The sequence below is a fragment of the Erythrolamprus reginae genome, chromosome 3, assembly GCF_031021105.1.
Source record: "Erythrolamprus reginae isolate rEryReg1 chromosome 3, rEryReg1.hap1, whole genome shotgun sequence".
NCBI lineage: Eukaryota > Metazoa > Chordata > Lepidosauria > Squamata > Dipsadidae > Erythrolamprus > Erythrolamprus reginae.
The window spans coordinates 44893594-44910850 of NC_091952.1; the positions used below are offsets into that span (position 1 = coordinate 44893594).

Sequence of the window (17257 nt, forward strand, 5' to 3'; positions counted from 1 at the left end):
AAAGTGTTTTTTAATTGCTGACTATTTTACTTGAATTATGGAATCCACATTATGTAGTTTCCCTAAAAGCAGCTTGGAAATGTTTTCAATGTACTGGTTCAAATGTTTATCTGGAATAAACATATTGTTCCCGTAATAGTCAACAAGTATATATTCTCCTTCCATCATTCTCATCATAACTTATTGTGTGGGTATACTATATATAGGTACAGACCAAGGTACCTATAGGTATAAAGTCCTTGGAGAGGTGCAGCATATAAATCCAATGAATTAATGAATGAATACTATGCCGTTTATTTACTTTCTATCCCCCAAAGTAAGAAATGCTTTCATTACTGACTCTGCCATTATGCAAGCAATAAAACATATAATGTAATGCATGAATTTTAAAAAGTATACCTACCTGCGCACTTCACACCCAGGAATGTGATCTCTGACTTATGTAGACACCTGACCTGTCCTTAAAGACACTAATCAAGGAACCAGACTGTTAAATTAATATTTGTTTTTCTATGATCATTGTTTCCCCAAAATGTCAATATTACTGCTTCTTTATTATTGATTATATGTATAGCCTGCCTTTTGTTCAGAAACTCAAGGAGGAATACAGAATGCTCTCATTTCCTCCCCACAACAATCCTCTGAAAAAGGTTGGGTTGAGAGTGAACGAGTGGTCCAATCATCCAATAAACTTCCATTGGCTGAAGGTGATTTGAGTCTGAGACTTCTCATGTTAGATCAACATCTTAATCACTTCACTGCAAGTGGGGAGTGGGGGGTGGGTTTCCAGCCAAACATTTTTATTTACCCAAAATCACCTTCAAGGCCATTATATATGCTGCTCAAAAAAATAAAGGGAACACTCAAATAACACATCCTAGATCTGAATGAATGACATATTCTCATTGCATATTTCATATGCATAACTATTCCATTTGCACAATATCATATGAAATTGACTGTCAATCAGTGTTGCTTCCTAAGTGGACAGTTTGATTTCACAGAAGTTTGATTTACTTGAAGTTATATTCTGTTTTTTAAGTGTTCCCTTTATTTTTTTTGAGCAGTGTAGAATTTACCATTTCTGAAATCACTTGGCATCACATTTTCCCTCCCATACATCAGCCATGTCTTTATGAGTGACAGTGTACATACTAAGGCCCAATGTGCATAAAATGGAACAAACTGTATTTGACCCAGTAGTTTATAATATTTTAATTTCACCACAATTACTTTTCTGGAATTTGCCAGCTTTATTTATATATTTAATTACTGCGTGCAACAGACTTTAGAAAAGGTATGATTTTATTTTAAAATAGGTCTGTTATGCAGGAAAGAAGTCAAGCTTCAGAAGAAAGGTTGCACTTTTTGTATAATTCTGCTTTTCTTAAGAACCCACATTTTAATCTGCTATGGTTGAAATGGACTAAATATTTGAAGATGTATAATATTCATTGTTTAAATATATCAGTAAGGGGCATGCATAAGTGCACCAGTGTGCCTTCCGTCCCCTGTCCAATTGTCTCTCCTTATCTCATTTATCTTTTCTTTCTTTCAAATATGTTCACCTATACTTTTATATCCTTTCTTCTATTCTTTTCTTTATTTATATTATTACGTATCTATTCTCTTCAATGTGTATTATGTATTGGACAAAACAAACAAACAAACAAACAAACAGAATATGTTGATGGGAAGAGAATTTGAAAAAGTTACAATCTTTGAATATTCATTTCCTCAAATCAAAACGTAAAAATACTGTACTTTCCTGAGGCATCTAGATAGGTAGTATTACACAGTGCACTGCAGCATTCCAGAACCATACAAGTCATTTTTTGCCTGTCAATCTTCCTATTGCTGCCAGTAAGTGATTGTAACTATGACAACAAGCATGGAGGAAATGGAGAGGAAGAGCAAGGGATGGCCTCAAGGGAGACATGGGAGAGATGCTATGCTGATGGCTAATCAGCCAGTTTTCAGCTTCCTGGCTCCTGAGGCAGACTGTGAAGAGAGATGCTTATTCTGAACTTGCCCACTCACCTGACTTTACCTCACATATAGACCACAGTTACAGGGAGAAGACCATACCGATGCTATGCTTTTAGCACTGAACAAATCCAAAGCTTTCTGTTCCCTCTTATTATCTATAGTGCTAATTTGTTTTAACAGCTTTCAAAAATCCGGGCGGGCCCATCTCCATCTTGTTTTACATTGATTGTTTAGTAGAATATCACATTTTGGTGTGAAACAAGCCCATGGACTAAAATTGATTTATGTATTTATTTATTGGACTTTTATGCCGCCCCTCTCAGGGAGGTTTACAACATATAACAGAATACAGTGTTCCCTCACTTTTCGCGGGGGATGCGTTCCAAGGCTGCCCGCGAAAGTTGAATTTCCGCGAAGTAGAGATACAGAAGTAAATACACTATTTTTGGCTACAAACAGTATCACAAGCCTTCCCGTAACACTTTAAAACCCTAAATTGCAATTTCCCATTCCTTTAGCAACCATTCAGATTATTACTCACCATGCTTATTTATTAAAGTTTATTTAAAAAAATATTTATTAAAGGTAGATGAAAGTTTGGCGATGACATATGACATCATCGGGCGGGGAAAAACTTGGTATAGGGGGAAAAACCGCAAAGTATTTTTTAATTAATATTTTTTTTAAACCGTGGTATAGACTTTTCGTGAAGTTCGAACCCGTGAAAATTGAGGGAACACTGTAATATATAACATCCTACAAAATAAAAATAAGGTAATTGAAATTTAGAAGCTAGGAGTAACATAAAGGTCTGGGAGGATGAAAAGTAAGAATGGTTACAGAGGGTTAGGAAATAAAAGTACTATATGGCTAAGGAGCAATTCAAATGAAACCATTCTGCATTGCTATGTGCAAAAACAGAAATGCAAAAGTACACTTTTAAAATACTGGAAAAGACTAACTAACACAAAGACAAGATAATTGAACTAAAACATTTTTCCAACCAATGGTAATCCAATTCAACATAAATCAGAAAGAATAAAGAGCTAAGCAATCCTGGATCATTTCTTCCTTACATCTTTATTAATTAATCCTGCATTGGCATCCTTTGGTCTCGGAAGACCACGGTATCATGCTCTGGACTCCGCAGAGCACGAAGCCTAGATAGGTTAATATGGAGGATAATATGTTACCCAAGCAACAGATTCCCCTTCTTCACGTCTCCGAAATAATCCAATGGAATGGCAAAGGCCAATACGATTAGTTCCACTATGTTGCAGGAGTTATCAGAACATGGCTGTACAGGTATATAGGCTGTACAAGTGCTCAGAGACGGGTAGCACCTCTGGTGTAAGGGAATGTCATGTCCTTTTATGGCAGCTCATTTAGGGCAGCTTTTAGAGCAGCTTGTTCGCCTTTGGTCTCCACCTGTCACTCAGCTCTCACCTGTGGCTCTTAGTAGCTATAGCATGCGCAGCGGCCACACCCCAGGCAACAGCTCCGACAGGCTGGCCAAACCAGGCTGAGAGTAGCCTGCCCTTCAGTGAGATAGGGACTTTTCTATCCCGAGCATGTGAAGACGGATTCTGGCAGACTGAGCAGATGAAATGACCTACTAGAATAGGTCAACAGTCTTGAAGGCGGTCTCTGCAAGCGATGTGGTACACTAAGAGCATGGCAAAACACGAAAGACGCCCTGGTCAACCACTAGGAGAAGAGAAACTCAGACTGCAAACCTCCACTGCCTTGTGGCTATATCCATCATTGGAAAAGGCTTCAGGAGTAAAACCTTGAGGCAAAATCCAGAGCCGAAGCACCAGAACTAATATTTTATTCCCTATAAGTTTCCTCTCTAGGTTGAATATACTATACATATCCAAATGTAAAATATCTGTCACCAATAATCGTTAAAGGGGCGTGCATAAGCGCACCACTGTGCCTACCGTCCCTGTCCTATTGTCTTCTGTTACTTTTTATCATTACTTATCTAATGTTTTATTTGTACAAATTACCACCCTATCATTATTTGACAAAATAAATAAATAAACAAACAAACAAACAAACAAACAAATAAATAAAATAAATCCAAGGAGGAATCATAGCACCAGTTTTTTAAAAAAACATATTTTGATCAAGGTTTCTGCTCATATACTTTATCTCTATTGTGAAGAAACATGGACAGGAGAAAGGGGGGGAGTGAAAAGACAAGAAGAAAATTATATAGGTAGTCCTTGACTTAGAACAGTTGCTTTAGCACCATTCAAATGTATGATGAACCTTTGCAGAGCTACTTACTATCTGTTTTTGGAGCTACAACAAATGCATGCGCACTGTGCTTGTAGAATAGAGGGATATTTAGGTTGGATTAAGAGATGTTTCTTTAAGACAGCGTTTCCCAACCGGTGTGCCGCGGCACACTAGTGTGCCGCGAGACACAGCCAGGTGTGCCGCCAAGCTCCTAGGGAAAAAGGAGAGCTTAAGGAGAGCCCTGCCCAGCTGGAGATTCCCTGGCAGCACGAGGTAGAAGCCGGCAATGCAGCACCCTTTTCCAGTGCCGCGCAAGGAGCTGGGCATTGGAGTTTGGGGTGGGGAGCGATGAAAGTGCGGAGGCCGGCGCTGCGGCTGCCCCCACCCCCCAGTGCCTCCGTTCCCCTCGCGCCCCTGGCTTCTCGCCAATGATGCCCGCCCTCCCGCCCTCCCGCTCGATCTGCCCCTTTCTCCAGCTCCTCCGGCGAGCGCTCGGAGAAAACCTTCTCACAGCGGAGGTCGGAGAAGGTTCTTTGGAACGTCGGGGGTGCGTGCGCGCGCGCGCCCTATCCCCCAGCCAGCCTACCCGGAAAAGCTTTGCCGGCCTCTGCAGAGAAGGAAGAGAGAGAACAAGAGAGAGAAAGAAAGGAAGAGAGAGAAAGAGATAGCAAGAGAGACAGAATGAGAGAGAGAGAGAAAGAAAGAAAGAGACAGCAAGAGGGGGGAAGGAGGGAGAGAGAAAGAGAGCCAAAGAGAGAGGAAGGAAGGATGAGAGAAAGAAGGAGATAGCAAGAGAGACAGAATGAGAGAGAGAGAGAAAGAAAGAAAGAGACAGCAAGAGGGGGGAAGGAGGGAGAGAGAAAGAGAGCCAAAGAGAGAGGAAGGAAGGAAGAGAGAAAGAAGGAGATAGCAAGAGAGACAGAATGAGAGAGAGAGAGAGAAAGAGAAAGAAAGAAAGAAAGAGACAGCAAGAGGGGGAAGGAGGGAGAGAGAAAGAGCAAAAGAGAGAGAAAGGAAGAGAGAAAGAAAGAGATAGCAAGAGAGACAGAATGAGAGAGAGAAAGAAAGGAAAGAAAGAAAGACAGCAAGAGGGGGGAAGGAGGGAGAGAGAAAGAGCAAAAGAGAGAGGAAGGAAGGGAGAAAGAAAGGGATGGAGAGAGAGAGAAAGAGGGAGGGAGAGAAAGAGGGAGGGAGAGAGAAATAGAGCGAAAGGGAGAAAGAGATATTTTTTTTGTCCAAACTTTTTTGCGCCCCCCCCCTCAATGTTCCCCAGGATTTTGAAAATGTGAATAATGTGCCGCGGCTCAAAAAAGGTTGGGAAACACTGCTTTAAGAGATTGCATTAAGGGGGGGTGGAGTGGGAGATTGCCCTCTGGGTAATTGGTCCATGATATGTGACCACATCTACGTGTTCTTATTGGCCATCGAGCTATACCTAGGCTGCAATGCACACCAGTGGGCATTTAAAATCTCAACAAAGGACCATGTAAAGCAAGAAGATGGGGAGAGAAAGAAAGAAATGAGCCTCTTTTTGCCTACGTGTAATGGGACAGATTATGGACATAAACTCTGAGGAATTTCATCTCAACAGTAAGTCTTGAAATGAAGATACCGGACAATAAACTTAATCTGGAGGATTTGCCATTTGCATGGAGTTTTTATTATTTATTTATTACTTAGATTTGTATGCCGCCCCTCTCCGAAGACTCGGGGCGGCTCACAACATGTAAAAAAAACAAATCATAAGCAATCAGATAAATTTAAAATATTTAAATATTTAAAAAACCCCATATGCTAACAGTCACACACACAGACATACCATGCATAAATTAAACGTGCCCAGGGGGAGATGTTTCAGTTCCCCCATGCCTGACGGCAAAGGTGGGTTTTAAGGAGTTTACGGAAGGCAGGAAGAGTAGGGGCAGTCCTAATCTCCGGGGGGAGTTGGTTCCAGAGGGCCGGGGCCGCCACAGAGAAGGCTCTTCCCCTGGGGCCCGCCAACCGACATTGTTTAGTTGACGGGACCCGGAGAAGGCCCACTCTGTGGGACCTAATCGGTCGCTGGGATTCGTGCGGCAGGAGGCGGTCTCGGAGATATTCTGGTCCGATGCCATGAAGGGCTTTAAAGGTCATAACCAACACTTTGAATTGTGACCGGAAATTGATCGGCAACCAATGCAGACTGCGGAGTGATGGTGAAACATGGGCATACCTAGGTAGGCCCATGACTGCTCTCGCAGCTGCATTTTGCACGATCTGAAGTTTCCGAACACTTTTCAAAGGTAGCCCCATGTAGAGAGCATTACAGTAGTCGAACCTCGAGGTGATGAGGGCATGAGTGACTGTCTGAGAAAAGCATATTTATAAGCTTGGACCAGAAAACACACTCATAAACCCCCTCTACGGTCACATGATTACACTGTAGGAGTTTGACAACAGACTCACCTTCATAGCCATTTGTAGTGACCCACATTCACATGCTTTTAACTTGTGCCATTTTGCCTGTTTCTGGTGTTTAATTTCACTTTGGGGCAAAATATTCCCAGTGGGGAAAATGGATTTAACCTCTGCTGGCTTGCTTAATGACCATGGCATTTCCTTAATGATCTTTCTAAAAACAGCCATCATATAATACCTCGATTGAAAACACAATGACCTACAACCATAATTTCAGAATCAATTATGATTGAAAGTTAAAGAGTATCTAGAGTCTAGACACAAAGTCTCAGTTGCTAATTACATCTTCCAACATTCCTAGTTGTATATTATATTTTCTCATAAAATCACAAGTATAATCACAACAGATGAAATCTCATTAATCATGTCCATTTTCTGAAGCAGACATAATTCTCAATTTCTCTATCAACACAATTCATGTATCTTCCTAAATGGATGACTAAATTATAGGCAATAGTGAACCTAAGTGAAGACAAACTGAATCATTCTCTTTTCTCAAACAATCTCTTAGCTCCTCCAGTTTTCCCCACGTTGTACAAAGCAAGAACTTTCAAGCAGTAGTACTTGCAAATAAGATACCAGAGGTACAAGTTAAAAATATTTCTGAAAGCAGATCAAATCAGCAGTAAACCTTGCTCCCCAATCAAAAAACAAGTAACAAGTAATTTTATAAATTAACTATTGTTGTGGTTGGTTTTTGATGCTTGCTAGTTAGGTCTGTTTCAAAGGAAACTAATTACTGATAATTCTCACCTAAATAAAAATGCTAGACCAGTGATGGCAAACCTATGGCACGGGTGCCACAGGTGGCACGTGGAGCTATATCTGCTGGCACGTGAGCTGTTACCCTAGCTCAGCTCCAATGTGCATGTGTGTGCCGGCCAGCTGATTTTTGGCTCTGGGAAGGTGTTTCTGGCTTCCAGAGAGCCTCCAGAGGTATGGGAGAGCACATTTTTACCCTCCCTTGGCTCTACAGAAGCCTTTGGAGCCTGGGGAGGTCAAAACATGAGCCTACTGGGCCCATCAGGAGTTGGGAAACAGGCCATTTCCGGCTTCCAGAGGGCCTCTGGGGGGGTGAGGGAAGCTGTTTTCGCCCTCCCCAGGCATTGAATTATGGGTGTGGGCACTCGAGCATGTGTGATACCACACGCAGACACTCTTTCGGCACCCGAGGGAAAAAAGGTTCGCCATCACTGCGCTAGAAGGTTTTTGTAAAAATAAAATACGGTTTAATGAAAAGAAAGGTGGCAAAGATGATAACGCTTGTTTTTAAAGGGTTGCTCCAATAAAATTCTTTATTCTTACCAAGATTTTTCTTTCAAGAACGTTTGAAAACTTCATGTACTGGATTTACCCGCTTGCATTCTTTGTCCAAGAACGCTACAAGAATGTACACACACTTTTGCAATGAAATCAAGATGGCTGAAGAAAGTTCTATTAATCAAATATGACACTTGATCTCTGTGTGTGGAAATAAATAGTTTATACCTAAGGCTGCAAATGTTTTAAACCATAACGAGCTCATAAAGTGAAACTATTCTTACCTCTGAGCATCAGGCTGGGAAATGGCATTGACAATCGCCTCCACAGCAATGTCGAAGAGTTCTGGATCATGCAGAGACGTGAAAGATGCTTGGATTAAGTTCTCGCATTCCATCAAAGAAATCTCTAGCTGCACCCAACTGGAGAAACACTTCAGCACCTTCTGCTTAATGAAACCGGGAGAGTCTTGCTGTTGCAACAATTGTTCTAGCAGAGGGAACACGCACGTGCACTCCTGTGACAAGACACTACGTACCTGCCCCTTACGGTACTGGGGCAGGCGGCTGGTTTGGAATTCCTCAGGCAGCACTGTCAGAAGTTCCAGTAATGCAAGGCAGCGTGCTCGCCCATCTACATTAGAGTCCTCTGCCTGAAACATGCGCACCATGTCAGCAATAGCACATGGCCAAGCTTCTGGCATCATGTTCAGCGCTAGTGAAGCCAATGCCACACAAAGGCGGGTCAGCACAATTTTGGAACCACTGGCAAAACGAGTTATGTGACTGAAGAGCTGTGATTTCAGGCTCTCATACTGGTCAGCAGGGATGTCGTTCCAGTAGCGTGAAATCTTAATGTGGAGGGCACTGGCCCCAAAGTATTGGATCTCAGGCACCTTGTCCATATCAAGAAGCAACCAACTGAAGTGCCAAGCCTGGGGTGATACTTGAGCTTGCATCAGCCATTTCTGGGCCAGGTTCTTGTTTTCAATGTTGGGGTCATAATATAGCTGGTGGAGTGCCTAAAAAAAGCAGGAAACAATAAATGGTTCAGTATTTTCTACATTCTAAAACAACCCAGGATGATAACGAATCAAACTAAAAACATAAAACTTCTCCATAGGATAGAGGGCTCAACAGGACAATGGTCTAAGAGACGTGTTTCTGTTGACCAGACTTTGATAAATCTTTGAATAAAAGTTCAGTTTTACAACACAGGTATCATCTTTGTTATTTCATCATTGCATCAGTGGATGGAACACATTGCTGTAATCAGAAAATAATATAAACACCGATGATTTATATAAGCAAGGACATGTAAAAAAGCTCAGTTTCTCAGAAGAAGAGACTTGGGCTACATGAGATTATTTACAGTGCAATACCATAATCTGGAGTGAAAAATATTTGTTATAATTTGACAAAGAAGGTGGTTTGTAACAATATGGGGAAGGAAGGCAAAAGAAGAGAGGCGGGTGGAAAAAGGAGGGGGGGAAACAAGGGGACCAGATGTTAGACACCTCTCTCGCCTTAATTCTTTTTTCCTCCAAAATGAATTACAGTGGTACCTCTACTTAAGAACTTAATTCGTTCTGTGACCAGGTTCTTAAGTAGAAATGTTCTTAAGTAGAAGCAATTTTTCCCATAGGAATCAATGTAAAAGCAAATAATGCGTGCAAACCCATCAGGAAATAAATAAAACCTTGGAATTTGGGTGGGAGGAGGAGGAGGAAGAAGAAGAGGAGGACAGTCACTGCTGAAGGAAGAAGGTGAGGTGAGGGGAATCAAAAAAATCCAAAACTTTAAAGTTTTTTTTAAAAAAAGAGGGACTCTGAGGCGGCGAGGAGGAGCATGCGCCTCTAATACACCCGGCATGAGGCTGCCTCCCATACACTGCCTCCCATACACTGGCTGCTAAAGGAAAATGCTTCGTTCGTTCTGGACTACCAAAGCCACCTTAAACACCACCAAAAGGCTCCTCTGGCAGCCCAGATGGCTGGGATTAAAGGGGGAATGGCAGGAAACTGGCCGGGCCTTTGTGCCGCTCTCCAATTTCCTGGGAATTTTTTCCGGGGTTGGGTTCTTAAGTAGAGGCAAAAAAAATCTTCAACACCTGGTTCTTATCTAGAAAAGTTTTCAAGTAGAGGCATTCTTAAGTAGAGGTACCACTGTATAAGGTTTAAATCTTTAGGTATCTCTCCTGTCTATTCTATCTCCATTTTAAAATCAACTTGTTTTACAATGGTTAAGTACAAACTACAGTGCAGTACATGTGTTGCTATCACTGTGGAAAATCTGAAAATTAAAGCCTTTTCAGCTAAATGCAACATTTCATTCAACTGTATAAGAGCCGCGGTGGTGCAGTGGTTAGAATGCTGTATTGCAGTGTTTCCCAACCGTGGCAACTTGAAGATATTTGGACTTCAACTCCCAGAATTCCCCAGCCAGAAAATGCTGGCTGGGGAATTCTGGGAGTTGAAGTCCAAATATCTTCAAGTTGCCAAGGTTGGGAAACACTGCTGTATTGCAGGCTACTTCTGCTGATCACCGACTGCCAGCACTTTGGCAGTTTGGGTTTCACCGGCTCAGCCTTCCAAGGTGGGTAAGATAAGGACCCAGATTGTTGGAGGCAATATGCCGACTCTGTAAACCACTTAGAGAGGGCTGTAAAAGCACTGTGAAGTGGTATATTTTTTACTCTAAGTCAGGCGTGTCCAACTTTGGCAACTTTAAGACTTGTGGATTTCAACTCCCAGAATTCCTCAGCCAGCTTTGTTGGCTGAGGAATTCTGGGAGTTCTAGTCCACAAGTCTTAAAGTTGCCAAGGTTGAAGACCCCTGATCTAAATGCTGTTGCTATAGAAATTTTTTTTTCTCAGTTCCACATGGAAGAACAGCAGTCTGCCATCCCTCAGGAGATACATACAGGTAGTCCTCAACTTACCAACATTCATTTAGTGACCATTCGAAGTTACAATGGCACTGAAAAAGTGACTTATGACCAGATTTCACACTTATGACTGTTACTGCATCTATGCAATCAAAATTTGGGCACTTGGCAACTGATATTATTTATTTATTAGATTTGTATGCCGCACCTCTCCAAGGACTCAGGGTGGCTCACAGCATATAATATAATAATACAACACAGAAGGCAAACCTAATTAAATTTAAATTTAAAATTACAATCTAAAAATCTAAAAATATTTTTAAAAACGATCATACCGATTCAATCATACAGTATGCATCTCATTTCATTGGCCAGGGGGCTGAGACCCAAGCCTGGCGACATAGGTGAGTCTTAAGACTCTTGCAGAAGGCAAGGAGGGTAGGGGCAGTGCAAATTTCCGGGGGGGGAGCTGATTCCAGAGGGCAGGGGCCTCCACAGGGAAGGCTCTTCCCCTAGGCCCCGCCAAGCTGATGGGACCTGGAGAAGACCAACTCTATGGGATTTAATCGGTTGCTGGGACGCATACGGCAGAAGGCCGCCCTGCAAGTAATGCAAAGACATGTACGTATTTATGACAGCTGCACCATCCTGGAGTCATGAGATCTGTAACCTATGACAAGCAAAATCAATGGGGGAAAGCCTGATTTGCTTAACAGCCACAGAAATCACTTAACTGCAGTGATTCTCTTAATAACTGGGCCAAAAAATAGTTATAGTTATAAAGCAGTGTAAAACTCACTTAATAACTGCCTAGCTTAACAACATAAATGTTGGGCTCATGGCTGTAAATTAAGGACTATCTGTACATATCTACCTTATCTTATCCCATCCCATCCCATCTATATGCACATGTCTGTAGATTATATGTACCGGTATATATAATTTATTTCCATAGCAGGCCCTTATCAATAAAGAAATAGTAGTCAAATACTAATTTTTGACTAAGCAGTTTAAAAAATCTGTATCTTAAAGTCTCCAAAGAATAAAACCACATATACAAAGCAAAACTGGATTACGACTGTTCAATGGTTGCATATAGGTAAACAGAGATGATACAGGGCCGGTGGGAGGGGTGTGTCCAGGTTCCATTTATTAATAAGAGAATATATGTAATTGCTGTGTGCTACTTGGTCTAGTACCTACTATGTGTTAGGATTGTATTATATGCTGTATTAATAAGAGAATAAGCTGTGTGCTAATGCTGAATGATATATTATATCTTGGCTGTGTGTGAAGGAGATTATATATGTAATGCTATGTACTTGCTGTGTGCGAAAAAGAGATGTATTATGGACTGTATTATAATTACTGTGTAATATTATGAATATATTGTATATCCTGTAAATAATATCTTCACTATATGTTGGCCTATATTATCGTCTGAATAAACCACCACTGCCACATGTACTCTGATTGCAATACAGTATTTCTATCATTGGGTCTAGGCCCTGCGTGGAGTCCCGACAGTTTTTATTTTTATTTTTTATTGTTATGATTAAATTTATGGGTTTTTTAAATTTCCATTTTAGAAACATAGAAAACTGACGGCAGAAAAAGACCTCATGATCCATGTAGTCTGCCCTTATACTATTTTTTGTATTTTATCTTAGGATGGATATATGTTTATCCCAGGCATGTTTAAATTCAGTTACTGTGGATTTACCAACCACGTCTGCTGGAAGTTTGTTCCAAGGATCTACTATTCTTTCAGTAAAATAATATTTTCTCATGTTGCTTTTGATCTTTCCCCCAACTAACCTCAGATTGTGTCCCCTTGTTCTTGTGTTCACTTTCCTATTAAAAACACTTCCCTCCTGAACCTTATTTAACCCTTTGACATATTTAAATGTTTCGATCATGTCCCCCCTTTTCCTTCTGTCCTCCAGACTATACAGATTGAGTTCATTAAGTCTTTCCTGATACGTTTCTTAATTTTCACTCAGAGTCAGTTGTGCAAGGTGGGTGGCTATATACATTGGATGAATAAACAAACAACAAATTATTTACTGTGATTCAAAATAATTCTGCAAGATACCCGAATGGCACCTTCAAACTAAATAGAAAAGTGGATGAAACTGAAAATTGAAAAGCACAAACTGATTCAAAACAAAACATGTATCCTAACATATACAGTATGTGTTGATGATCAAAGGCTGCCTTTCTCCCATGTTTTCCCATCATATAAGAAAAGTAGACAGCAAAAGTATGTTTTTTTTCAAATTTATATGTCCGACTGCAGAGACTACATGTTGCAATGCTCAAATCTACAATTTATATTTCTAAGCTAACATGGTATCCTTTACATTTCTTTACATTTTAACAGGGGAAGCAAGGCCACAACAGAACCAGCAACAGTGGTATTTTACCACTAACAATAAATGCTACACAATTATCGCATCAGTTTTATGGATATAGCCTGACAAGGAGCTGACCTTCCTTAAGTTCAATCTTTTGACTTGGGAGATGGATACAGAAAGAGGAGTCATAAGGAGGTCTGTAATGCTGTGCTATTCTTGGACCAAGGGCAGAGACAGTAAGCATTGTAACATTATACCTTGTAGCAACTAGCACACAGGGTAGATTCCCCTAAGCAACAGAGTGAGGTTTCTTCTGCACACAAATACCACTGGGATAGCTTTAACCTTATGAGCACTAAAGACATGGTAGATTAATACTTCAGCTGTTGGGTAATGTTCTTGTTGCTGAAGCTTTACTCAGCATTCAAAAACACAGGATAGATTTCTTTTCTCACAAATCAAGCAGGTTGCACTGGATATACACCATGTATTGTTTAGGAGTTTGGATAAAAACTGACTGCTCTAGGTTTGAGTATTTAAGAAACAGCATAGCAACAGTTGTTATAAGCTTTATAGATTTAGCAAACTGCTTCTTCCTTCCAAAGTTGCTTTAGGTTTTAATAAAGCAAGAACATAATAATAATAATTTATAATAATTTATTAGATTTGTATGCCGCCCCTCTCCGAAGACTCGGGGTGGTGAACCTATTTCCTTGAAAGTACCAAGTAAATAACAACAAACAGAATCCTTATAATCAGAGTCCAAGAAAATAGTAGGACACTATTTTCTTGGTAGTAGGAGAATAGTAGAACAATAGAAGGACACTGAAATAGAGATCTAGAATTGAAAACAGAACAAGTTGAGGAAGCCACATAAGGCCATTTTCCTCCCTTCATATTTTTCCCATATGAAAGTGATATACTGTATATACAGGGTGCATTTTATTTATTTTATTTATTTATTTGATTTTTATGCCGCCCTTCTCCTTAGACTCAGGGTGGCTTACAACATGTTAGCAATAGCACTTCTTAACAGAGCCAGCATATTTCCTCCACAATACGGGTCCTCATTTTACCCACCTCGGAAGGATGGAAGGCTGAGTCAACCTTGAGCTGGTGATGACATCTGAACCACTGACCTTCAGATCTACAGTCAGCTTCAGTGGCCTGCAGTACAGCACTCTACCTGCTGCGCCACCCGGTTCCATATTCCAAACGTAATGCAATTGAATTTCCCGCGCCACTCCTATTGGTCGGAATGGGACCGAAGCACTTGGAGTAGGTGTGGGGGACGCTAAGCTTTGCCGCAAAACTGGTCTCAGTGCTCTCCAAGCTGTGGAAGCGGCAGGACGTCAGTTATTGTAAACCTCAGCACGCTGACCGTGTCACGAAAAAAATGGTTTCAATTGAACTTTTGCAACATATAGAAATTGAACCTGATTATTTGGACATCATCACTGGTGATGAAACCTGGGTTTTTGAATACAACCCAGAAACAAAACGCCAAAGCTCTGAGTGGTACACCGATCAGTCCCCTAAGCCCAAAAAGGCAAAAATGAGGAAATCAAAAGTGAAAACAATGCTCATTGTCTTTTTTGACAGTAAAGGAGTGGTCCATAAAGAGTTTGTTCCTCAAGGACAGACAGTTAACGCTGCCTACTATGTGGATGTGCTGGAAAAACTCCGAAAAAGGGTCATCAGGACAAGAAAAGACATCTCCGCTACCTGGCAACTCCATCACGACAACGCGCCTTGCCACAACGTGCTATGAGTCCGCGAGTTCCTGGCCAAACACCAGGTGCCAATGCTGCCCCATCCACCCCCATAGTCCTGACGTCGCCCCTGCAGGCTTCTTTTTGTTCCCTCGAATTAAGGCAGCCCTGAAAGGAACCCGTTTTTTGCCCATAGAAGAGATCCAATCAGCCGTGATGAAGACCTTGCAAGAAGATGCCTTCCAGGGCGCATACCGGTCATGGCAGAGTCACTGGAAAAAATGTGTAGAGAGGCCCAAGGAAAGTACTTTGAAGAATTTTAAGTGTTTGTGCAAATCTGTTCAATAAATTACTTTAAAAAAATAATTGCATTACTTTTGGAATGCACCCTGTATATACATATTTAAGATACAGTATGGCTGGAAGTAGTATAGTACACTGAAATAAATCTGATCTTAGGAGGCCAACAATAGATACTGGTCAGACTCTAGGTATAGCTTCCTAACCCATTTACCCATTATCCCCAACAGGACATGGATAGCTTTGTTGCTATTGTCATTGCTGTGATTTCCACTTACTCCTTGAAAAGCATTCTGGGTCACTTTCCTACTTTGCCTCATTGACCCAATATTATGATTTTCTCAGCAGCCAATTGCCACTAAGCAACGGGAACCATAGCAACAGAAGCATCATCTTCTCATTCAGGCAAAGTCCTAGACCTCTTTACTATGGTACACAGGATGCAGACAAATTGGAAAGGAGGAGGAAAGATTGCTAAGCAATGCCCTGGCTCTGCAGCATTTGCAAGTGTATTAGCATAAATAAATCCTGTTATAATCAAAATCTTACCTGGGGCTAATATTAGCATTTTAGCCTACTACCCACAAACTCTTATATTCTGTGTGTATATCAAGCTATTAGTTGCAATGTTCAACAAACAGTGCAATCTTCAAATACATCCCAAACCTTAATAATGGTAGGATAAGGAAAGTATTAAATAAGCAACTGATTTCAGAACAAATGACATAAATAAATGTATAACTCTTTCAACTGAATGAAGTAAACAGTAGGCGTCCCCCATCTAGGCTGGCATTGACATCAGTGCTTTTCTTCTTTGGGTAAACTGTGAAGTACTCATGTTTGCTGATAACCCTGATATTGTTAGAGTGATTAAAAGAAAAAAAGTCTTCAAAAATATTGGACTATCTAAATGTCTCTTTCCAATTCTATGAGTCTATGAGCTTTTTCTCACATTGAGGAACTTGGCATTAATATGGATAAATGCGAATCAGTGTCAGCAAGAATGACATTATGTCAGAACAGAACAGAATAGAATAGAATAGAAGCCAATTGTGATTGGATGCACAAGGAATTTGTCTTTGGTACATATGCTCTCAGTGTACATTAAAGGAAAAAAAGAAAAAAAGTACATTAATCAAGAATCATAAAATACAATACTTAGTGATAGTCATAGATTACTAATAAGCAATCAAATCATATTAAGAAACAAACAGAACAATGCAAATCGTAAAAATACAAGTAACATGATTATCGTCATGAATGGAGCAATAGGTAATCTTAACATACAACACTTCTATAACCCAACAAGACCGACACAGACTTCAGAGGATAATTGGAACTGCAGAAAAAACCAATTGCTGCCAACCTGACTTCCATTGAGGACCTGTATACTGCATGACCTGTATACTGCCGCCCCGAGTCTTCGGAGAGGGGCGGCATACAAATCTAAGTAATAAATAAATAAATAAATAATGAGTCAAAAAAGAGGATTGTGAAAATATTTACTGACCCCTCACATCCTGGACATAAACTGTTTCAACTCCTACCCTCAAAACGCCACTATGGAGCACTGCACACCAAGACTACTAGACACAAGAACAGTTTTTCCCCGAACGCCATCACTCTGCTAAACAAATAATTCCTTCAACACTGTCAGACTTTTTACCAAGTCTACACTACTATTACTAGTAGTTTTTTCTCATCATTTCTATCGCCCATTTCCTCCCACTTATGACTGTATGACTGTACAGTAACTTGTTGCTTGTATCCTTAAGATGTTTATTAATATTGTTTAAGTGTTGTACCTCATGATTCTTGACAAATGTGTCTTTTCTTTTATGTACACTGAGAACATATGCATCAAAACAAATTCTTTGTGTGTCCAATCACACTTGACCAATAAAGAATTCTATTCTACAATTCTATTCTATTCTTAGGTTACTAATAAGCAATCAAACTAATAAGGTTACTAATAAGCAATTAGTCTGATAGGTTAAAAAATGCAAACCTCACAATATAATGGACAGGAAGAATAATTTTGAGGAAAAGG

At 40.5% G+C, this 17257-nt stretch overlaps 1 protein-coding gene across 2 annotated transcripts in view; it reads right to left on the minus strand.

The window, feature by feature from the left end:
• The window catches only part of IPO13 (importin 13), a 64467-nt gene that overhangs the window by 34546 nt on the left and 12664 nt on the right, over positions 1-17257 (minus strand). For both annotated transcript variants that reach the window (XM_070745036.1, XM_070745035.1), the window contains exon 2: positions 8238-8974. In XM_070745036.1, coding sequence (XP_070601137.1) covers positions 8238-8974 — 737 coding nt within the window. The remainder of the gene's footprint in view (positions 1-8237; positions 8975-17257) is intronic.